A 25,575-nucleotide genomic window follows, 5' to 3' on the forward strand; every position below is an offset into this window, starting at 1 on the left:
ATTTTCTTGTCGGCTTAATCTCTTTATTAATCTGGGGTCACCACAGCGGAATGAACCGCCAACTTATCCAGCTAGTTTTTTTTTACGCAGCGGATGTCCTTCCAGCCGCAACCCATCTCTGGGAAACATCCACACACACATTCACACACACACTCATACACTACGGACAATTTAGCCTAGCCAATTCACCTGTACCGCATGTCTTTGGACTGTGGGTGAAACCGGAGCACCCGGAGGAAACCCACGCGAAGGCAGGGAGAACATGCAAACTACACACAGAAACGCCAACTGAGCCGAGGTTCGAACCAGCGACCATCTTGCTGTGAGGCGACTGCAGATCTACTGCGCCACTGCCTCGCCCAAAATTAAGTTTAAAGACTTTAAAAGAAAACAGACAATGAGCAAATGAGTTTAATAAACACTGAAAAGTGTTTCACTGACTATATATACACAAATAAAAATCTTCCACATTTAATATATACATTTTTTTAATATTCGTTTTCAACAGTGTTAAGATTTAACATTTAATCTTAATGTCAAAAAATGCTTTTAAATCATCACATTTACACACTTCTCAATTTGTGTGGTGCAACATTATGACGAATATGAATAATTATGATATGGAGATGGTTGGGAGGCCAGTGAGTAAATTTGGCCAGGATGTCAGGGTGAAACCCCTACTCTTTTTCGAAGGACATTCTGGGATTTTTAATGACCACAGTGTCACGGTCGGTGAGGGAAAAAAAGGAGTGCAGACCCAATTGCAGAAAAATGAAGGAATATTTATTATAAACTACAAATAAAAATAAAAGGCAAAACAAAACTACCCCGAAGGGGAAAACATTAATAAAAAGGCAAAAACAAACTTGACAGGGCTGGCAGGACAAAACAGGACTGGAGACAACAAGACAGAGTAATATTGACGACGAACTGACAAAGGACTGAGAACATGAGGGGGATTATAAAGCAAAAAGTAAATTGACACACAGGTGAACACAATTAACTAATAATGGGTTAACAAGGAGGGTGGGACTAGACAATAGACGGGAGAGCGCATGACACAGAGACAATACAAGCCATGCGCTCACATAACACAACACTGAAGCACACGACAAAAGCACGTGACCACAATGTAAACACCGAACCACGTGCTTTGACAGAAGACGCAAGACACGAGCACACGATGAATGAAAGCACTCACCATGCGCTCACATATGCAGCATGCATGCTTCATCCCAGCGCCGACCAAAACCGAAACCAACAAGACTGAGACGCTGGGAATGAAACACCATGCTGCTGACAGACGAAAACACAAACACGAGTACAAGAGCGCACGCGTCTGAGGGACGCAGAGCGCGCACGCGGCCGCGTCAAGCAGGAGCGCGCACACTCTGCGTACACCCACGACGGTGCGCGCGCACACACAGAGACAGAAACAGGACCAGACACGAGTAGTATCCGAGATCTGCCACCAAAACAAGAATTTACAAGATCAGAGTGGCAGAACCCTGACACACAGAGAGTCAGGACCTCAGTTTAACATTTCATTCAACTGACAGCGCTCACTGAGCAGTATAGAGTCCCTGTCACTATACTGGGGCATTAGGACCCACAAAGACCGCAGGTTGGGCGCCCCCTGCTGGCCTCACAAACACTTCCAGCAGCAACTAGCTTTCCCAAGTGGTCTCCCATCCAGGTACTGACTGTTTGTAGCACTGCTTAGCTTCAGTGGGCGATCATGTGAGAGTAGCAGAGAGCTAGCTGCCGGCATTCTGTATATTAAGAATGTTTTACAGAAAATTAAAAAGAGCTGTAAAATGATAAATGCCTTCAATGTTGGTTTTGACCAAGTTAAAGCATCTTTGCCAAACAAAACTTAACAAAGACAAAGAACCTCCATGACCCCAACTGTTTTTCATAGTGAAGCTACTTTTCAATGCGCTTCAGGTGGAGCTCCTGTTCAATTATCCTTAAACACATGAAGATGAAATGAAACAAAATGGCTGATATGCAGCTGAAAGACTCTCTCTTTGTGTTGTTTGTCTGCAGTGAAGAGGCCTCTGCTAGTGGAGGACACGTACCTGCTCTGCCCAGCGCCTGTACTGGAGGAGGAGGGAACGTAAGTACTGCTAATGGTGGAAACCTTCTCTTCAGCTCCAGCAAATAAAGCTCGCACGGAAAGACAAACAGACACGCCAAAATGCAAATTAGAAAAAGATGCCCAGTTCATTCATATTACTTTCAATTGAACCCATTTACAGTACAGTATAAAGCATTGTAAAACATATTAAAAGCAAATTTATATTTTACTATATATACTGTATACACACACGCACACACATTCACTGGCCACTTTATTTGGTACAGCTGCTTGTTAATGCAAATTTATAATCAGCTAATCTCATGACAGCAACTCAGCTCTTGACATGACAGCTCTTCTAGCAGGATAATGCACCATTTCATAAAGCACAAATCATCTCAGACTGGTTCCTTGAACATGACAATGAGTTCACTGTACTCAAATGGCCTCCACAGTCACCAGAACGTAATCCAATAGAGCACCTTTGGGATGTGGTAGAATGGAAGATTCACATTACGACAAATCTGCAGCAACTGCGTGATGCCATCATGTCAATATGGACCAAAATCTCTGTGAAATACTTCCAGTACCTTATTGAATCTATGCCTTGAAGGATTAAGGCAGTTCTGAAGGCAATAGGGGGTCCAACCAGGCACTAGTAATGTGTACCTAATAAAGTGGCCGGTGAGTGAGTGAGTGTATGTATATATGTATCCTGTTATCCTGTGCATTAACATTAACTGTATATTTAACAAGACACATTTTAAAACTTTAAAAATATATTACAAATTCGTCCATACTAGTACCTCAAGGGTACATATTAGTACCTAAAAAGTAGAAAAGTGTTCCTCTTCAATTTTTTAGGTACTAATATATACTTTTGAGGTACCAATATGAAGCCTTTAAGTACAAATTTGTACCTTTTGAAAAGGTACCATGCCAGTGACAGCTTGTGTACCTTTATTTCTGAGAGTACAGAAAAAACTTTTTATTTATAAAATGTTTAATTCTAGTTATTACCAAATAATTATCTAAGGTATTTGCTGCTTCAAATTCATTATAGTGTTTTCACTTGCATTGCGATTTGATCAGTTACCATGTTTGGCCATGATGGAGATACGCTGATGTAAACTAGCACTGGATCTCATGGTTAATGTTCTACTTAATATGCTGTTCTGGTTATTTGTGTTGCAAACAAAGACATTTCTAGAAGTTTTTAATACCTTGCAGATTCATAAACCAGTGGTTCCCAACCTTTTTCTTTGGGGCCCCCCCCATGAACATATACAAACATTGGAGCCCCCCCACCATATAAATACACACACGCACGCACACACATATGTACTGTGTGTATATATATATATATATATATATATATATATATATATATATATATATATATATATATATATATATATATGTGTGTGTTTGTGTGTGTGTGTGTGTGTGTGTGTGTGTTTTTGTGTAATATTAATATATAGTAATATGTATAGAAAATATTAATTAATCAGTTTTAACTTGTCTTGGCCTTCAATAAAACTAAAATCTAGGTAGGCTTTGTCATACTGTCTAATCTTTTTCTTCGCCTCTGAAGAATCACTGCATTTACGTTTGTCTGCCATTTTTGTTTTGATTTTGCCTTTACGACACGTTGACAAGCAGATTGAGCGAGTGAGCAAAATTTAAATAATTATTTAAAGTTATTTATTTTAATTATTTTCACTATTATGTTGGAATTTTAAGTATGTGTTTAGATTTTTTTTTGGTACTTAAAAATACATATATAATAGTAGGGCTACTCGATTTTGGGAAAAATCATAATCACGATTATTTTGGTCATAATTGTAATCACGATTATTCAAAACCATTGCCAGTTAAAGTCAAAATTATTAGCGCTCCTGAGATTTTTTTTTTTTTTTATAAATATTTCCCAAATTATGCTTAACAGAGCAAGGAAATTTAACAGTATTTCCTATAATATTTTTTCTTCTATTTGTTTTATTTTAGCTTGAATAAAGAAAGGTTTAAATATTTTGAAACCAATTTAAGGTCAATATTATTAGCCCCCTTAAGCAATATATATTTTTGATTGTCTGCAGAATAAACTACCGTTATAATGACTTGCCTTATTACTCTAATTAAGCCTTTGAACTGCACTTTAATCTAAATGCTTGTGTTTTGAAAAATATCTAGTAAAATATTATGTGCTGTCATTATAGCAAAGACAAAAAGAAATCAGTAATTAGAAATGAGATATCAAAACTATTATGTTCAGAAATAAGGTAATAAAATATTCATTCCATGAAACAGAAATTGGGCAGGAAAAGGTTTGCTAATATTCAAGAGGGCTAATAATTCTGACTTCAACTGTATACATACAGTTATTTTCCACCCTGCAAAGGTAAGAGAAATAAATAGAATAGAATAAAAATATGAAACAAACTGTGCTTTAAGCATCTTCACTGTAACAAAAACACTTAAGCTACAGCAGTCCTTCAGTCAAGACCAGCGAGGGTTTTCTTGTTATGTTTGTTTAATAATGATAAAAACAGCCGGCAGAAGGATTATAGCGCGCTGTATCTTTAATGGTTTCTCTTTCACGTCTTTTGATCCTCAACTCGTTTGTTTATTACACAAATGAGGGTTAATATAAATAATCACTAAACACCGCGTTTTGACACCTATTTGACCATTAAAGCGTTCACCTTAAGATGACTTTAGATGTCTGCGCTCCTCTGCTCGTCTCAGTGTGTGAATGAGAGTGAATGCTGACCGGCCACATGCTTCTGACTGCGTGATCGTGCTGCACACACACATAAGCTCTTTCGCGCTTTTAAGAGCAACACGTGTACAACTGTGGCGAAATATGATGCAATAATCATTTATCTCGATTAATGCTTTTTTATAATCGTTTGAAACCGAAATCTAAATCGGATTTTCGATTAATTGCAAAGTCCTTTATAATAGTGGAGCATTTTTATGCCTTTTTCTACCTCAATACTTATCCTCTCCCGCGCCCCCCCTGTGAACTCTGGCGCCCCCAGGTTGGGAACCACTGTCATAAACGATAACAGAATTTACATTTTGGCTGAACTGTCCCTTTAAATAAGGCAGATTCATTTAAATATGGTCATATGAATGTGCTTTTAATTTGCAGGTCTGCCTCCCTCCATGTCAGTATGAACAACGGCCTGAGTTTTATCTCCAGCTCTGTGACCATCTCGACCGTCCGCTGTGTGAGTACAGAAATCCCGCCGGACAGCAGTGTCAGACCCACAACCACAGTTACACTGGGCAGAGCCACTGCCTCCTCTAGCTCAGCTCCATCTTCAGTCTGCCCTCTGAACACAGTCAGTATTCCTGTACTACTCTACAAACTAACGCTCCTCTGGTGGGGTGCCATAACACGAGGGGAAATCAGTAGCAAAACTCAAGAGCTTGCCAATTTGAACTTGGGAGAACTTGTCATGTTAATATTTATTCATTTTCTTTTCCGCTTAGTCCCTTTATTAATCTGGGGTCACCACATTGGAATGAACCGCCAACTTATCCAGCCCGTTTTTACGCAGCAGATGAAGTACTGCTTAAAATGTCACTAAAATGCAGTACTTAAACCTCATATGTAAATAGAAACGAAGGCGTATAACTGCAAAAAGGTCCACTTTTTTAATAAAAATTTCGCGTCTCAGACGCCTCTCGCGAGCATGGTTCACGCACGCGATGTTCTCGCGTGAACCCGCCGGAGGCCGCTATCCGACTGGCCGGATGATTGACTGCGTGACCGGCCAACCCTCCTCCTTCCCTGAACCCAACCAATCTTACCGATCGACCCGCCCGCCCACTCACTTCCCTAAACCCGAGCTACAGTTTACAAAATCCGTCCAAAAAAATAAAAGCCCTGATTTTTTTTTTTCCTACCTCGTTTTCGGATTTTACCGCGTCCTCACCCTGTCACAAAACTCGTTCACTTAATTTTTGGGATTCTGTTTTTGTCTTACCCGATTGCTGGAAACGCTCTTCCCCGGACTCGAAACCGGTCGCCGTGGTCAACTCCTCTCTGCATCTCGAGCCTGCCGACGTACACGATGAGCTGAGTGGACAAACGGGTTGCAGCGGGGAAGCCCTCCACAAGGAGGTAGGCGGTCGGCCGGCAAGCGCGAAAGGGAACGGCGTCACATCGCCCCGCAGCCTCCAGAAACGTCAGCGGGACTACGTTTTCAGAATGAGCTTGGGTTGGCAAAAACAGTCCCCAAAGAGTAAAACATGTATAGTAAAGGGTAAAAGAGTGGGAAATTTGTCCAGAGTACATTGTGTATTTTCAAAGAATTTTCCCAAAATATGTGTAAAAATAAGATTTGTCACCAAAAAGCATTCTATTTGCTGAAAAACAGAGAAAGTTGTGGCCAAATTAAGCCTTAAAATCCCCCCAGAGTGGATGTAAACATCCCCAACTGCACACAAAGGCACAAGTTCTCATGTTCAGATTTGCAAGCCAATTTACCTTCATACAGTTACAACAGCAATCTTTGCTGCGAGAGAGTAGATTTGAGAGGCCGACATGCAGCATGTCAACTAAATAAACACTGTTGCTGACGAGCAGAATTTGTGAATGTGATAGGGTCTTGTTATCACTTTATGTGCAATCTCATGCAAACACCTTCAGGTCGCATTTCACCTATAGAAGAATTAGCATTATTTATGCACATTTTTAATTTTTTTTAAAAGCTGGATGAAAATACTCTTAAAGGGACAGTTCACCCAAACAAATGCAAACTCATTTAGTCACTCTCAAGTGGTTATAAACCGATTGGGTTTATTCTGTTAAACACAAAGCAAGATATTCTGAGGAATGTTGGAAACCTGTATCATTGACATCCATATACTGTAAAAATATCAGTAAATTGGCCGTTTTCTGTATTTAGTGATTCTTGTTTTTATTTTTCTGTTTATTTGGATCTTTCCTCCAAGTTTTAACCTTGAAAACAGTAACATAAAAAAAAAGACTTTCAGGAACATTTTTATTAGTTTGACCTGCTAAATTGTCTGGGTTGGTGTTGTATATTACTATACAGAAACCTAATAAACTGCCAGCACATTTTCTGTTACTTGACTTATTATAATTTCTTATGTATTATGTTGTTTCAAACGACTAAAATGTCAACAGAAGTAGGGCTGCTCGATTTTAGGAGAAATCATAATCACGATTATTCAAAACGATTACCAGATGAAGTCAAAATTAGTGGCGCTCCTGAGAATTTATTCATTTTTTTAATAAATATTTCCCAAATTACGTTTAACAGAGCAAGGAATTTTAACAGTATTTCCTCTAATATTTTTTCTTCTGGAGAAAGGCTTATTTGTTTTTGTTTTGATTAGAATAAAAGCAGTTTTACATATTTTGAAAGCCATTTTAAGGTTGATATTATTAGCCCCCTTTAATTATTTAAAACAATATATTGTTTGCTTGTCTGCAGAAGAAACTACCGTTATACAATGACTTGCCTATTTACACTAATTAAGCCTTTGAATCGCACTTTGAATCTGTTTGAAATTAGTTGTTAAAAATGAGTGATTAAAACTATTATGTTCAGAAATAAGTTGGGAAAAAAATCTTCTTTCCATTAAACAGATGTTGGGAAGGAAAAGGGTTGCTAATATTCAGGAGGGCTAATAATTCTGACTATAATTGCATATATGCAGTTATTTTCCACCCTGCAAAGGAAAGAGAAATAAATACAATAGAATAAAAATATAAAAAAAAAAAGTGCTTTAAGCATCTTCACTGTAAGAAAAACACTTTAGCTACAAAAGTCCTTCAGTCAAGAGCACTGAGGAATTTTCTCCTTTTGTTTGATTAATAAGCATAAAAACAGGCGGCAGTAGGATGTGCACATTTTTACTTTAATGGTTTCTCTTTCACGTGTCTTTTAATTCTCAACTAGTTTGTTAATCACACAAATGAAGGTTTATATGAATAATCACTAAACACCGCGTTTTGACACCTATTTGACCAATAAAGTGCTCACATTAAAATGACTTTAGATGTTTGGTCTTCTCGTCTCAGTGTGCGAATGAGAGCGAATGCTGACCGCATGCATCTGACTGTGTGTGCACAGTCTGCACACACACACACACACACACACACACGCACACGCACACGCACACGCACACACACACACACATATATATATATATATATATATATATATATATATATATATATATATATATATATATATATATATRTRTATATATATATATATATATATATATATATATATATATATATAAAGCATGTGGTCTTTCACGCTTTTAAGAGCAACAAATGTGTACAACTGGAAAGGGGGCGGAATATAATGCAATAATCGTTTATCTCGATTAATGGTTTTTCATAATCGTTAGAAGCCAAAATCGTAATCGGATTTTCGATTAATTGCACAGCCCTTAATAGAAGTCACTTTGGTAAACTGTGGAGTTGAATTTTTTAACATCAAAAGTCGACAAAGCAGAGATCATGATCCCATAATGCAATTCACAACCGTAAACAAAACGTAAAACACAACGTTTACTTACGGAAACTCTTAATTAACAGATATTTTTACAGTGTAGGAACTAAAAAAATGCTATGCAAGTCAACAATTGCTGCTTTCCAACATTCTTCGAAATGTCTTCTCTTGTGTTCAACAAAAGAAAGAAACTCAGGTTGAGCTAACGGAGGATGTTTAAATGGTATTTTTAGTGAATAAAGCACATTTATCAAGTTAATTCCTTGATGAATAACAATAAAAAAATAACAATAACAATAATAATTGTAATAACAATAACAAAAAAAAAAGAAAAAACTCACTAAACTTTGCCTTGTGATTGGATAATGGGGGTCTGTTCATCGTACCATGCTTAAACGATCTAAGATGATTTGGCAGATCCAGGATCTTTAAATCTTGAAAACTGATCTCTGGCTAATTTGGTTCGCGTAGTTCGCGAATCAAATTAAAATGTCTGAATGAACTGATCTGGGATCACTGCCTGTGTTGTGAAGGACAGATCTATCGATCCTCAAAATCATGATCGGCAATGCAACGATTGGCTGATAGCACAGCAGCATAATGACATCATCTGATTAATATTCAATTATGCATGTGACCAAAATTTATTTAGGATTTTTGAAATCGACAAATGACCCCCCAGGGGGTCCCGACCTCATCATTGGGAACCACTGCTTTAAATAGTGCTGTTTTTAATGAATAGTCATGTTAATAAAGGCTTCTGAACTTTTTAATTTACTTTGAGGGCCTTGGATTTATGATTTCATTGTTTACCTTTATGAATCCCTTATCCAAAGAGCACCCACACATTAACTACCCCTGAATTACCCCTGTTACTTTTTGGATTTACATTCAAGAAATAGCATCAGGGTGACACGGTGGCTCAGTGGTTAGCACTGTGACCTCACAGCAAGAAGGTCGCTGGTTCGAGTCCTGGCTGGGTCAGTTGACATTTCTGTGTGGAGTTTGCATGTTCTCTCCATGTTGGTGTGGGTTGCCGAGTGCTCTGGTTTCCCCCACAGTCCAAACACATGCGCTATAGGGGACTTGAATAAATTAAATTGGCCATAGTGTACATGTGTATGGATGTTTCCCAGTGCTGGGTTGCAGTTGGAAGAGCATCTGCTGTGTAAAACAAATGCTGTGGTGACCCCTGATAAACAAAGGGACTTGTCAGGGTTCTGCCACTCAGGTCTTGTAAATTCTTGTATTGGTGGCAGAGGCCGGACACTAGCTCTGTCTTGTCCTTTTTCTGTCATTGTGTGTATCTCTGTATGCCAATGGCCTACATATATGATGTATATATGTATATATATGTATATACCGTCGTGGGTGCGCCCAGACCGTGCTCCTGCTTTATGCGGTCTGTATCTGGGACTCGCGCTCTCGCACTCATGTTTGGTTTTTGTTCTGTCGGCATCGCATTGTTTCATTCTCAATGTCTCCGTCTAGTTGGTTTCGGCTTTGGTTGGCACTGAGATGAAACATGCGTGGTGCATATGTGAGCAAACGGTGAGGTGTTCATCTATCGTGTGCTCATGTCTTATGTCTGTTGTCTAAGCATGTGGCTTTGTGTTTACATTGTGGCCTTGTGCTTTTGTTGTGTGCTTCAGTTTTGTGTTTGTCTTGTCATACGAACATGCGGTCAATGAGTTCTCTCATTGGCTGAGTGTTCTAGTCTCGTTTCATGTAAGCGCATGGCTTGTGTTGTCTCTGTGTGATGTGGTCTCACGTCTATTGTCTAGCCCCACCCTCCTTGTAAACCCATTATTAGTATATCATGTACACCTGTTTGTAAATTACTTTAATTCTGCTTATATTCTCTTCATGTCTGCTGTCCTGTGCCAGTTCGTCATTGTTTCCTGCCTTGTCCTGTCCTCCAGTCCTGATTCCTGCCAGCCTACCCAGTCTAGTTTGTTTTGTTTGTTTATTTGTTTCATTAATGCTTTCCCCCTTGGGGTAGTTTGTTTTGCCTTTTAATTGTATCATTAATAAAGACCCATTGTTTTCTGCATTTGAGTCCTCGCTACTCTTCCCCTCACTGAACCGTGACAGGACAAAGCCGAATGAAAATGAATGAATGAAATAACTTGAGATTTTGTGAGGAAACCCTACTTATTGCAAGAAACGAAGTCAATTCAAAGACGTCAGAATTATTTTATTTCTTTTTTATGCTGTGAATGAACAGTTTTCCATTAATAACTACTCCAAAAGGAAAGTCTTGAGTTCATAGAACAGACTGCATCTTCATCTCTAAGCGAGTACGAGAAATACTTCCCGTTGATTTCAAGGTGAAATATGCCTCTGAAATGTTTTGTGAGATGCCGTATTTGACCTCAGACAGGGATTTTAAAAAAAAATACACTGAATATGTGATACCTTTTTAAGGGTTCCTGACTTAGTCACTCGCACCCAGATCAAGACATGGTTTAAAAAAAAATAAAAAATTCTTCTGGCAGCAATTCCTATTAATATTCACACTACACCGCAAACATCTGAGTGGAACCCCATCCAGAGAGGTTGGAGTGTGGCATGATTAGGAAGATTATTCAATGTTTGTTTGGTTTGGAGCGTGATCTTGGTCCTGGATCTGTGTTTCTGCTCTGTCCACCAGACGGACGGGACGTTTTTGGCCATCGCTCTGCTGATCCTGCTGCTGCTGATCGCTGTGGCGGCTCTCTGGTGGTTTTGGCCGCTCTGTTGCACTGTGGTGAGTCTCGCACCGGAGCTCAAAAATCCAGTCATTATGATGCCGAAAAGTGGTTTTCAAGTAGTTTTTGAGCCCAGTGATGTCTTTTCTGATGTGCAAATGAATGTGAAAATCAGAGCCACGGAAAAAGTCTTGCTAAGAAGTGAGATGAAGTTTTGAAAGCAATATTTTTTATCAGAATCTGATTTCCATTTCTTCAAAGACGTTTCCTGTGGTACGCAGAGCTGTAAAAGTCTCTTATCTTTCTTATCACAACAGATCGTTCGTGAGCCGCCGCCGCCACCCGTGATGGATGACGATTCGGTAAGAGAGATCTTTTTTTGGTCGTTTACTCATGTTTTCTTGAATTTTGAGCCTGTTGATGTTACCAGTCTAAATTGCAACCCCAAATCAGAAAATTTTGGGACAGTATGGAAAACGCAAATGAAAGAAAGTAGTGATTTCTAAATTTACTTTGACTTGTACTTCATTGCAGATAATTCTACAAACATTATTTAATTATTTAATTTAGACACGTATTCCAATTTTGGTTCTTGCAACACATTTAAAAAATATTGGGACAGTAAAGCATTTACCACTTTGTAATGTTGCCATTCCTTTCCACAACACTTAAAATACATTTAAAAAGTTCACACTTAGCTCATGAATTTTTCATTGCTTGTTTGGAATGCTGTCCCTGGAGAGAGCCCTGAGCTCAAGGGATCCTTGGGCCCCAGGGCTCTCCACTTTAACAGGGCGAGGGTAAATTGAGCTCAGGTCGATATCAAACTCCTCCACTGCTGAGGCCAAGGTGAACTTACTGAGAGTAGGACATTAGAAAAAAGATTTAGGCTTGTTTTATCTGTAATATAGAGCATATTTGGATGGTGAGAGGAAACTAGGAAACCTGGGGGAAACCCACGCGGACACAGGTAGAACATGCAAACTCCACACAGAAAAAAACAGATAGCCCAGCCAGGACTCGACGCCATTGGTATTCTTGCTTTGAGGCAACAGTGCTAGTCACTGAGCCACTGTGCCACCCATTCTGGATAAGGGTGGAAGAAGGAAAGGAGGGGGGTTTCTTCCAGACAAAGATAGTTGTAGAAAGGAAATGAGGATATATATATATATATATATATATATATATATATATATATATATATATATATATATATATATATATATATATATATATATATATATTGTGCTTCTAAATGCTCCACACATTCTCTATTGGAGACAGGTCGGGACTGCAGGCAGGCCAGTCAAGTACCCGTATCCTCTTCCTCCCCAGCCAGGACTTGTAATGTGTGCAGAATGTGGTTTTGCATTTGTCTTTTTTTTTTATAATTATTTTTTAGGGGTTTTCATCTTTATTGATAGGACAGTGGAGATATAGAGACAGGAAAGTGTGGGGAGTAGAGATAGGTGGAAGGATCAGCAAAGGACCTCGAGACGGGAATCGAACTCGGGTCGCTGCGGGTCGACGCACTAACCACTAGGCTATTGGCGCCGACGGTTTTGCATCGTCTTGTTGAAATATGCATGGTCATCCCTGGAAAAGCAGCATATTGTGCTCCAAAATCTCTATGTACTTTTCAGCATTTGACAAAGGCACTGACACAACCTCCTTACCATTTCTGGTAACAGTCTGTGTAATCCTTTTCTTCTTTAGTCCAAAGTCCACAGCGTTCATTTTTCAAAAAATAAATACTGATTCATCTGACTACAGTAGACATTTCCACTACATGATGGTCCATCTCTAATGCCTCAGAGTCCAGAGAAGGCAACAACACTTCTGGACATTGTTAACATAGGGCTTCCTTTTGGCACAGTACAGTTTTAGCTGGCATTTTCAGATGGAACTACGTATTGTGGTACGTGACAAAGGTTTGCCAAAGTAGTCCTGAGTCCATGTGGTGATATCGCTTATAGATGAATGAGGATTTTTGATGCAGTGCCAACTGAGGGGTCAGAGATCAGTTGTTCAGCTTAGGTTTGCACCCTTGTCCCTTACACAATGAAATACCTCCAGATTCCTTAAATCTTGTAATGACGTTATGCACTATTAAAGGTGAAATATCCAAATGTCTTCTTCTCTTTCTTTGAGGAACATTGTTTTTAAACATTTGAATAGTTTTCTCATGTATTTGTGGGCAAACTGGCGATCCTCTGGCCATCTTTGCTCCTAAAGGACTAGACTTTTCTTTGTACCAAATCATAATTACAAACACCTGTTGACCTCACCTGTTTCAAATCACATCATTTGACCAGTTTACCTGATAACTAGGCCCTAAATTGATCATCCCAACTTTTTTTGTAATGTTTTGCAGGTCTGAATGACAGGAAAGTAATTAAAGTAAATTTAAAAAGCACTACTTTCTTTTTTTATGTGTGTTTTCCACAAATTTCCATATTTTATTCTGATTTGGGGTTGTTTTTGAGTTATTTTATGTACATTTGGAAATATAGGCCCAGTTCCACAAACAGGGCTGAAGTTTCAGCAAATGGCTGCTTCTTACTCAGGACTGTTTATGCTAATGAGGTAAAGATAGTCACTAATGGGCGGGGCTTCCCCCCTCTAATGACACGTAAAAAGGGAGAATGTCAATCAAAGTGTTTCTACAGACTGTTTTCATCAGGTGTAATTATAAAAAAATAGAATTAATAATTTTTTACAATTGGAAGCTGGCTATATTCACAAACTGTTGACAAACAGCTGTGTTTAAACCTCTTATAAAAGTGATTTCTGCATAATAGGACCCCTTTAAATCTTGATAGGAAGCTCAGCATGTGTTTTCATCATGATTCTTTCCCCTGCAACAAGACCGTCTTGCTTGTGAGGAGACGCCAGCTGACTTTTGCTCCAAACATTTGCTCAGCAAAGTTTTCACAGATGTGGCCACTGGTGCCAAACTGATAATGACAAAAGACAGAGTGTCAGAAAACTGCGTGATTTAAGCTCTCGAATTTTATCCGAAAATCCACCCTGTAATTTTGACGAATTGTAACGATTTTTCACCCCATTTTGACTTAGATAAACGTAAACATCTGGAGTCGAAGAAGACAAAGAGCAGCTCCACATTTTTCAACTACCTCTCTATTTTGTATGAATTTTAGAGACCGGTTTTAACGTCCGTAGCATATTTGAAGCAGGACACGTTGAAGCTCTTCCTCTTTCCAAGACTCCGACTGCTCTTTCAAAACAGGAAATTCCACAAGCTTAAAGCAGGTCTTGCAGTGTCTGAGGTAACAGTCTGCCGAAGCACAACCTGATCCCCAATCTCTCAAAAATTGATATTTTCCAACTTACTTCAGAAAGATCATAGTCACTGTTGAAGTCTGAGATCTGCAAGGATGCAGTAAAATGATCAAAACTGGAGATATTTACTGCACTGAAAAAAATTATTTACTACATTTTTTTAAGGTAAGTGGTTGCAAGCTATTTATCTGGGCTGAATTTAAACATTCATTCATTCATTTTCCTTTGGCTTAGTCCATTATTTATCAGGGATTGCCACAGTGGAATGAACTGCCAACTATTCTTGCATATGTTTTTTTAAGCAGCAGATTCCCATCCACCAGCAAGCCAGTACTGGGAAACACCTATACATTCACACACTCACTCATACACTGCGGCCAATTTAGTTTATTCAGTTCACCTATAGCGCATGTGTTTGGACTGTGGGGGAAACTGGAGCACCCGAAGGCCCACCCGGGACTAACAGTACTAACCACTTAATCACTGTGCCACCCTGAATTTAAATAAATTAAATTTAATAATGTTTAAAATAATTGGAGTATATAAATTCAGCCCATTTAAATTGTTTGCAAGTACATACCTTAAAAAAAAGTAGTAAATCTAATGAATCATGTTTTCATTGTGTATATTATAAACTATAAACACACATAGATGATATCACTAAAGCCTGAGATATTATTCATTCATTTTCTTGTCGACTTAGTCCCTTTATTAATCTGGGGTTGCCACAGCGGAATGAACCGCCGACTTATCCAGCAAGCTTTTACGCAGCGGATGCCCTTCCAGCCGCAACCCATCTCTGGGAAACATCCACACATCCACACACACACTCATACACTACGGACAGTTTAGCCTACCCAATTCACCCGTACCACATGTCTTTGGACTGTGGGGGAAACCGGAGCACCCGGAGGAATCCCACGCGAACGCAGGGAGAACATGCAAACTCCACACAGAAACGTCAACTGACGTCAACAGCGACCTTCTTGCTGTGAGGCGAACGTGCTACCCACTGTGCCACTGCCTGAGATATCAGTTTTACAAAAAAGAAATTGCTATTGTTTTGTAGCTTTCTCACGATTAAAAACCTTCATCTACTGTTTGCATTTAACACTGTGAGAGATTTTACTCTATTATTTTCTATACCTCTTTTTTAAGGCTTTACTGTCCATAAATTATACAGAATTGGTATTAATAACTGCTTTACCCTCTTAAGTGTACTGTAGTCATTTCTTTAGATTTATTTTTGGCCTTTATTTTTAGATAGGACAGTATTGAGACAGGAAGCGAAGTTGGAGAGAGAGAGAGAGGGGGTAGGGTAGGGAAATGTCATCGAGCCGGGATTTGAACTCGCGACGCCCTGACATGCTATTGCACCATATGTCGGCACGCTAACCACTAGGCTATTTGCGCCGACACTGTAGTCATTTCCATTTATTATTATTATTACTATTAGTATCATTTTAAGCAGGTACAGTACAGTGGGTGACGCAGTGGCGCAGTAGGTAGTGCTGTCGCCTCACAGCAAGAAGGTTGCTGGTTCAAGCCTCGGCTGGGTCAGTTGGGATTTCAACCTTTTTTTTGCATGTTCTCCCTGCGTTCGCGTGGGCTACATGCGGTACAGGTGAATTGGTTTGGCTAAATTGTCCGTAGTGTATGTGTGTGATTTAGTGTGTATGGATGTTTCCCAGAGATGGGTTGCAGCTGGAAGGGCATCCGCTGCGTAAAACGCCTGCTGGATAAGTTGCTGGTTCATTCCGCTGTGGTGACCCCGGATTAATAAAGGGACTGAGCCAAAAGAAAATGAATGAATGAGTACAGTACAGTGGTCAACCACTGTCATTTTTATAATGCTTTATAAATAAGCTTAATTTGATATACTGTAAATGCCAAAAAGAATGAATAAATGAGAATCAAAATATAAAGCAAAATAAAACAGAATGTGTTATATATGTGTAGTGTTGTTTTACCTTTCCTACGCTCAGGTTGAAAGCCTCCTTGATTTTCTGTCTCTGTGCTATCGTGCGATGAGGGAGGATCTCAATGATAGTCGCCTTATTGCTACCTGAAAAGTAGATTATTTCATTTAGTACATGCAAAATTACAATTGATTGATATTGATACTTTCAAGGCATCTTATTGGCATAGTTACTCATTAATTTTCCTTTAGTTTTTTTATTAATCTGGAGTCGCCACAGTGGAATGAACCACCAACTTATCCAGCATATGTTTTATGCAGCGGATGCCCTGCCAGCTACAACCCATCACTGGGAAACATCCATACACAACAAAAACGTGTGCACATCTAAAAATCTCAAAGGCAGGTGCTCGATCAAAAATAAAGTAGCTTGAGATCAAAAGAAAATCAGCACACTGCCACTTTAGCACTCAGAAAGTCCTTTAATATCACATAACACAACGTTTCGACCTACATGGCCTTCATCAGGTAAAACAATACAAATGGGAGTACTCAAGAAATGGTGATACAGCTCTACACATCACACCTGCAATCAATCACCCAAATCAACCAGTCAGTAAACAGGCACATATACATACAACAATATACATATGACAATATGAAATACATACATACCATTACAGAAAGGATTAAAATACAAATACAAACTTTTACTTCCTCAGAGACAGATTTCTCACTATTATTTTTACACTCGATATAAAAATATTGTTTTGGTTTTATAAATAATAGCCAAAAAATAAATAGGGTTTTCCTTAAACAAAATACACTGCCAATGGGGCAAGAAAACATACCGTAAGAGTATCACTTATTTTGATGCTCCCTTTACATAAAGTAGCATCTACATGCCAACTACTCATTAGATTAAGTAGGATGTTAGGTTGGGGTTGGAGTTAGTGTAAGTTAACATGTACTTGCGAAGTTTCTTATAGTCAGTTAAAAGTCTGTTGAAGGAGCAGTATCAGCAGATATTAAGCAGACAGTCTACTAATACTCAACTGAGAATAATTGGCATGTAGCAATGAAACTTTTAGTCAACAAAATGTGCAATAGAGGCTGTCAAAATAAAGTCTTAGCACAATCAGTTTGTTATCAGGTTGAAATATAATTGTTTTACCTTATTGACTAATATTTAGCTTGTTTTAAGTAAACCCACTTAATTATGACTTATGAATTATGACTTTTCTGAAAACAAAACAATATTTTTTTTACTTGAAAATGCAATCTTTTTTATATTACTTGTACTACACTATGAAATCATCCTGGTTGCCTTACATTTTTAAGCTGGATTAAATTAGCCTTATGAGTCTATTGAAGTTTTATTATGTTAAACTGACTTAAAACAGCTTGTGTAACTTATAACATTAGTTAGATGATGATTAACTTGGTCATGACAGCACATGTTTTTAGTTCATTAAAACCTATTAAACTAAGTGATCATAGAATTCTTTACAGTGTAGAAACGAGACAAAAACTGTAAGAAAATCACTTTTTGCAGCATAAATGCAACATTCACAAAGCAGTTTAACAAATGTATACAGTTGAAGTCAGAATTATTCGCCCCCCTGTTTATTTCTCCCCAATTTCTGTTTGACTGAGAGATTTTTTTATCAACACTTTTCTAAACATAATAGTTTTAATAACTCATTTCTAATATCTGATTTATTTTATCTTTGTCATGATGACAGTAAATTATATTTTACTAGATATTTTTCAAGACACTTCTAAACATGTTGAAGTGACATTTAAAGGCTTAACTAGGTTAACTAGCTTAACTAGGCAGGTCAGGGTAATTAGGCGAGTTATTGTATTACAGTTGTTTGTTCTGTAGACTATCGGAAAAAAAATATAGCTTAAAGGGGCTAATAATATTGACAACAAAATGGTGTTTAAAAAAATAAATAAAATGTTTTTATTCTAGCCAAAATAAAACAAATAAGACTTTCTCCAGAAGAAAAAATATTATCAGACATACTGTGAAAATTTCTTAGTTCTGTTAAACACCATTTAGGAATTATTTCAAAAAGAAAAAAACTCAAAGAGGCGGGGGGGGGAGATAATTCTGACTTCAACTGTGTATATTTTGAGATCGGCAAAAGTTTGTGTTTCTGCAGAAGGTAATCTGGGGCAATGCTAAAAAAGCGAGTTGTGTTCTTGTTTAAAGCTCCTCTAAGAGAGATTTTGCCCTCCCGAGCTCATTAAAACAGTTACAGTCAGACTTTAAAGGAACATAAGGAAATCCAATTACGCCCGCAGCTATGAAATCCAGAAAGATGACTGGAAGGTATAGGCTGACATCATTTCCTGTCCAGTTCTTAGAAAAGACTATTATGAGGCTGTTTTGAACTGAAGCTGATTTCAACTCGTGAGAATACATAATGAGTTTGTTCTTGCGTGCTCTCAAGCATTATGAAATTATACAAAGCATGCATTCGTTTGCAATCAATTTCTTCCTTCCTTCCTTCCAAACATGACAAATGATGTCATTATTACCTAATAAAAAGGTTAGTTTAGACCTGCTGGTAAATGTAGTAACTACCCCGTTATCCAAGCTAAACAGCCATTGATTACACAGTAAAAAATATCAGTAAATTACCAGTTTTTTCATATTTATAGATTAATGGTTTTATTTTCCCCTGTTTATTTCTGCTTTTGAATTGCATTATGGGATCTTGATCGTTCTTCCTACAACTTTTAAACTTGAAAACTTTTAAAAAGTTACTTTAATGCACATTTTAATAGTTTAAAGATGTTATATTATCTCAAACCTCTAAAATGTCCATAAAAGTCACTTTGTTAAACTGTAGAGTTAAATTTTCAACATCAAAAGTGGACAGAGCAGAGATCAACATCCCATAATGCAATGCACAACCGTAAATAAACTGAAAACACTTAACATCTGTTATGCTTTTATGTTAGCCTAAGGTAATCAACTTAATTTTGTAGGTACAAGCTTTTTTGAGTCTGTTTTATGTAATTTAATTTAAAATGACTAAGAAGGTTAACATCATTCACCTTAAAAACGTAAGGACACCATGTACGTTTAAACAAGGTACTTGTTAAGTGATAATAATTTAAAACGCTATTGCTGCAGCAGCTCAGTCTGTCTGAGGATTTCTGCAAAGCCCCGCCCTTCCACAAAGAGAGTGCTCTGATTAGCTAGCTGACTCAGTCTGTTGGTATTGGCCAATCATCTTAAGGATGTGTAGGTAATTCATTCATTCATTTTCCTTCAACTTAGTCTTTGACCTAGTCTCTATTTCAGAGGTCACCACAGCAGAATGAACCGCCAACTATTCCAGTGGATGCCCTTCCAGCAAAACACCCATAGACTTTCACATTCACACACATGCACTCATACACTACGGCCAATTTATTTCATCCAATTCCCCTATAGCGCATGTGTTTGGACTTTGGACTCGAACCAGTGACCTTCTTGCTGTGAGGTGACAGTGCTAACGTCTGAGCCACTGTGTCACTCTTGGCTGAGATACTATTTGAAAATCTAACATTTGACGGTTTATAAATATTAAGAAATGTTATTGAGATTATATTGAGAATTATAAATTAAATATTGAGAAATTCACCTTTTAAAAATGTATAGTTTAAGTTCTTGGCAATGCACATCACTAAACAAAAATTAAGTTTTACATACTTTCAGGAGTTAATTTACAAAACTTCTTCCTCACAGATGATCTTTACTTAATATGCTAATGATTTTTGGCATAAAATATGAAAACGGACTGTGAAACGGATCTACGTGCTCTTCCAAAACTTCCATTTTAAATGTATTAATGCATTTTTTTTTTGGTTTTGTCCCATTATTAATCCGGGGTCGCCACAGCGGAATGAACTGCCAACTTATCCAGCATATGTTTCACACAGCTGATGCCCTTCCAGCTGCTACCCATCACTGGGAAACATCCATACACACTCATTCACACACATACACTACAAACAATTTAGCTTATTTAATTGACCTATAGCGCATGTGTTTGGACATGTGGGGGAAACCGGAGCACCTGGAGGAAACCCACACCAACATGAGGAGAACATGCAAACTCCACACAGAAATGTCAACTTATGCAGTGACCTTCTTGCTGTGAGGCGATTGTGCTACCCACAGCGCCACCGTGCTGCCTCCATTTAAATTGTCTCTGACAAAGTTTGTGAAATAACAAAGAAATGTGAGCCTGGATCAAAAAAAAAAAAAAAAAAAAAACTCTTACAGTGTGTTGCACATGTATTTTTGTCTTTTTCCACAAATATATGTCTGCAACATGGTCCAGAGTCACATTTTATATTATTTAGCATTGCACATAGACTTTATTAGGTACACCTTACTAGTACTGGGTTGGACCCTTTTTTGCCTTCAGAACTGCCTTAATCCTTCATGGCATTAATTCAAGAAGCTACTGGAAGTATTCCTGTCATTTTGCTCCTTATTGACATGATAGCATCACGCAGTTGCTGCAGATTTAGCTGCACATCCATGATGTGAATCTCCGATTTCACCACATCTCAAAGGTGCTCTATTGCATTGAAATCTGGTGACTGTGGAGGCCATTTGAGTACAGTGAACTCATTGTCATGTTCAAGAAACCAGTCTGAGATGATTCATGCTTTATGACATGGTGTGTTATCCTGCTGGAGGTCATAAAGGGATGGACATGGTCAGCAACAATACTCAGGTAGGCTGAGACGTTGACACGATGCTCAATCAGTACTAATGGACCCAAAGTGTGCCAAGAAAATATCCGCCACACCAATACACTACCAGCCTGAACCGTTGATACAAGGCAGAATGGATCCATGCTTTCATGATGTTGATGCCAAATTCTGACCTGACCATCCGAATTTTGCAGCAAAAATGGAGACTCATCAGAGCAGGCAACGTTTCTCCAATCTTCTATTGTCCAGTTTTTGGTGAGCCTGTGTGAATTGTAGCCTCAGTTTCCTGTTCTTAGCTGACAGGAGCGGCATCCGGTGTGGTCTTCTGCTGCTGTAGCCCATCCGCCTCAAGGTTGGACGTGTTGTGTGTTCAGAGATGCTCTTCTGCAGACCTTGGTTGTATTGAGTGCTTATTTGAGTTACTGTTGCCTTTCTATCAGCTCAAATCAGTCTGGCCATTCTCCTCTGGCATCAATAAGGCATTTGCGCACACAGAACTGCCGCTCACTGGATATTTCCTCTTTTTCTTTCAGTTCTCTGTAAGCTCTAAAGATGGTTGTGCTTGAAAATCCCAGTAGATCAGCAGTTTCTGAAATACTCAGACCAGCCTGTCTGGCACCAACAACCATGCGACATTCACAGTCACTTAAATCCCCTTTCTTCCCCATTCTGATGCTCAGTTTGATCTGCAATAGACCATGTCTACATGCCTAAATTGAGCCATTGAGTTGCTGCCATGTGATTGGCTGATTAGAAATTTGCGTTAACAAGCAGTTGGACAGGTGTACCTAATAAAGTGGCCGGTGAGTGTGTACTTTGTCAGGGACAATTTAAAATTTTCTGAAGAGCACACAGATCCATTTCACAGACCAAATAGCTGAATAATTTGTGTTAATTTTAATAAATCAGTCTTTCTCTAAAGGACGAAGAGGACGAAGGCTACCCGAAGAAGAAGTGGCCGACGGTGGACGCCTCGTATTACGGTGGGAGAGGAGTCGGTGGCATCAAAAGGATGGAGGTAAGTCAAGGAAACACATGGCTTCTTCACTCCACTGCAGTGATAAACATGTATGTGTGTGTCTGTGTGTGTGTGTGTCAAACTCCAGGTGCGCTGGGGAGATAAGGGATCCACTGATGAAGGAGCCAAACTGGAGAAGGCTAAGAATGCTCGGGTGAAGATGCCAGAGGAAGAGTTTGAGTTTCCCACCACACGAACCCTAAACAACGGCATGAGGAAACCCATCTCCCCGCAGAAGTGGTACTCTCCAATCAAGGTAAATCCATTTACCTTTACACCTTCAAGGCTGAGTTATACTTTTCCGTTATGATTGTACTCTGACAATAGCCCCTTTCACACAGTGATACCGGTAAATATCCGGAAAATTTCCAGAACGACTTTACCGGTAAATTCAAAGACGCGCTGTTCACACAGGTGAGGGAGTTACGGAATTTTTCCGGAAAAGACCGTTCACACATCCACTCCAAAATACCGGTAATGTTAAGTTCTGACATCATTAACCAGAAATGAGCTCTAAACGGCTGCGCTTGTATTTGTAAACATTTGACTACATCACAAACTCTGTGGATGGATTAGTGTTGTAAACAACTACGATGAAAACATTCAGAGAAACACTTTCGCATGTCGAGATGTACATGATATGTGTGTGTGCTGGCGCTCACGGGCTGTTTCACGGGCACACGCAAAGCTTGAAGGTAAACAAACAACGGCTTATCATAAGCATCTTATCGATAATTAATAACACGGTTGGCATTAAGATGAACATATAAACGTTATCTAACTAACTTCTAGCAGCTAAATGTGTCTGGGAAAATGTTCAATGGCATTATTCTCATTAATCGCAAAGACTTGAATGTGTCTGACTGCTCTGATTGGCTAAAGCAGACGTCTCACGTCAGCACGTTCTAGACGTACACGCGCTCTTTCCGGCAATCTTCCTTCTGCGTTCACACAGCGCAGCATTCCGGCAAATTACCGGTAATGTTACAACTTCTCTTTCCGGAAAATAGCCAAAACTAATTTACCAGTATTTACAAAAAGGGCCTGTTCACACATACACATCATTCCGGAAAATTGCCGGTATTTTTCCGGAAAGGTCTGTATGTGTGTAAGGGGCTATTAACACTTTCGAAAAGCAAGCAGGCAATGGGGTTTCTATATTTCTCAATAACTGATTCCATTCAAAGATGCAAATTGAATGTGAAAATTGGAATGTGGCATAGTAGATGTGTGAATAAAGCACTGTTTTTATTCAATGAGTCAAAGAGAACAAAGTCATCATTTCCTGATTAACTGGTGCCAAATATCAGTAGTAAGTATGGTGAGTGAGGTTGCGTGAATCTTTTCCTCATACACATTTTTATCATCACATGATCACTTATAACAAAATCACATAATTTTTTATAATGCACATACTGGAATTTGTTCGGTTTTTGTGGATCTTTTCTTATCTGAAAAAAAAGTTTATCGTACTCAGAAGTAGCATATATGAAAAGTAAAGGCATCTAGATTGTTATATGGAGCCAGATCAGTCTCAAAATTAATACATTTACAAAAAAAAAATTGCATACATCCGCAATACAATAAAATACATCTGCACTACAATACGCGTTTACTAAATCTAATTTGTAAATTCAAAACACGATTCATAAATACGCAGGTTTCATTCATAAATTTAAGGTACGAAAAAAAATATGCAAATCCAAATCCTAAAATCAAAACATGATTCATAAATTCACAAATCCAATTCGTAATTTCAAAACACTATTCAAAAATACATAAATCCAATTCCTATATTCAAAACAAAATCTACAAATTGAAAAATTAAATTCATAAATTCAAAAAATGATTAAAAAAACTCAAAACTTTAAAAATACGCAAATTCAATTTGTAATTGCAAACCACAATATCAAAAATCAAATCAAAAATACACATATCGAATTCGTAAATTTAAAAAAAAATTCACAAATACACAAATTCAATTCTTAAATTGAAAACACGACTTACAAAACTTACAAAAAAAAATTTTTAAAAATACACAAACCCAATTTGTAATTTAAAAACAAGATTCAAATATACACAAATACAATTCATGAATTGATAAAAAGGATTTAAAAATTGGCAAATCCAATTCATAAATAAAAAGATTAAAAAATACACAAATCCAATTTATAAATTCAAAGAACAATTCAAAAATAGACAATTTGTAAATTCAAAAAACGATTAAAAAAATATGCAAATCCAAATTCGTAAATAAATAAAAAAAAGATTAAAAAATAAGCAAATCTAGTTCGTAAATATATAACACATATATAATATATAATTGGGAATAAATAATTCACAAATGCACAAATCCAATTAATTTGGTAAAAAAATATATGATTTTCACTTGTGAATTCATGAATTGTGTTTACAGATGTACAAATTGTATTTTGTAAATGTACTATTTTTGAGACTGATCTGGCTCTATATTGGTATGGTTAAGGTTAAAAAATGAGTGATAATATAATTCACACTCTTTTGCTGGTGGACATCATGGCACTGCTGGCCAATCAGTGACCAGAACCAAACCAGCTCTAACCAGCCTGAACCAGAATAAAAGCTCCTGCAACTTTAAGCTGGCTAGAGAGATGGCATCATAACAAAACTCTGAATTAATTTACAAGCATGCCAGCAAATGATCAAACCCCACAGAAAAACACATTACGCCACTGCTGTGAAGCCCAGAAGAGTGTCATGCTTACGGTGGACAGTGCAGGAGCGTTTTGGAGTACTGGAATCAGCTCAGATGAAGCGCTTCTGTGGCCTTGGCTCCAGCATTGTTTCATAATGTCTCTGTCAGATGGAAAGGGAGGCTTAATTTAAAGCAGACGCTGAAGCGCACTGACCCAAGGGAGATGAGCTTTGCAGAGCTGGTCCCTTTCCCAACAAAACAACACTCCTTTCTCTCCCTCTCTCCCACCTTCTTTCCTTAGGATTATATTGGGTGATGGTTCGCTCTGAGAGACAGAAATGAAATGCAAAGAAAAGCTTCTGTGTGCTTCTGACCCATTTCCTGGAAGAAATTGACTATTTCTGTTTAATCCATCAACTTTTCAAGAAACAAAGTGAGATGTTCTGCAGGCCAACGTGTAGCAAATGTTGCTAAAAACAGTTTTTTATCTCAGGAGTGATTGGTGGTAAGGCTGCATGATACTGAGTGTTGGCAAAAGTTACTTTTGAATGTACTGCATTACAATATTTAGGTAATCCCCCCAAAAGGTATTTAATTGCATTACTTAGTTACTTTTGGATGACTTTTTCTGGAAAGTAATGTGATACGTTACTTTGAG

At 38.1% G+C, this 25,575-nt stretch overlaps 1 protein-coding gene and 1 long non-coding RNA gene across 3 annotated transcripts in view; one reads left to right on the plus strand and one right to left on the minus strand.

The window, feature by feature from the left end:
* The window catches only part of antxr1b (ANTXR cell adhesion molecule 1b), a 74,681-nt gene that overhangs the window by 36,786 nt on the left and 12,320 nt on the right, over window positions 1–25,575 (plus strand). Inside the window, exons 11-16 of one of the 2 annotated variants that reach the window (XM_679053.9) lie at window positions 2,050–2,119; window positions 5,238–5,316; window positions 11,240–11,335; window positions 11,594–11,638; window positions 22,148–22,243; window positions 22,332–22,499. In XM_679053.9, the coding sequence (XP_684145.3) occupies window positions 2,050–2,119; window positions 5,238–5,316; window positions 11,240–11,335; window positions 11,594–11,638; window positions 22,148–22,243; window positions 22,332–22,499 (554 nt within the window). Of the gene's footprint in view, window positions 1–2,049; window positions 2,120–5,237; window positions 5,431–11,239; window positions 11,336–11,593; window positions 11,639–22,147; window positions 22,244–22,331; window positions 22,500–25,575 lie in introns of both variants that reach the window. The other variant, XM_068224030.2, reaches the window with a different exon arrangement.
* On the minus strand, window positions 13,279–25,262 carry LOC141376460 (uncharacterized). Its single transcript, XR_012386563.1, has 3 exons — window positions 24,988–25,262; window positions 16,550–16,644; window positions 13,279–14,666 (listed from the first exon to the last, which is right to left on the minus strand). It is a non-coding gene; the product is annotated as an uncharacterized lncRNA (long non-coding RNA).

This window comes from Danio rerio, chromosome 10 (genome assembly GCF_049306965.1).
Source record: "Danio rerio strain Tuebingen ecotype United States chromosome 10, GRCz12tu, whole genome shotgun sequence".
Taxonomy (NCBI): domain Eukaryota; kingdom Metazoa; phylum Chordata; class Actinopteri; order Cypriniformes; family Danionidae; genus Danio; species Danio rerio.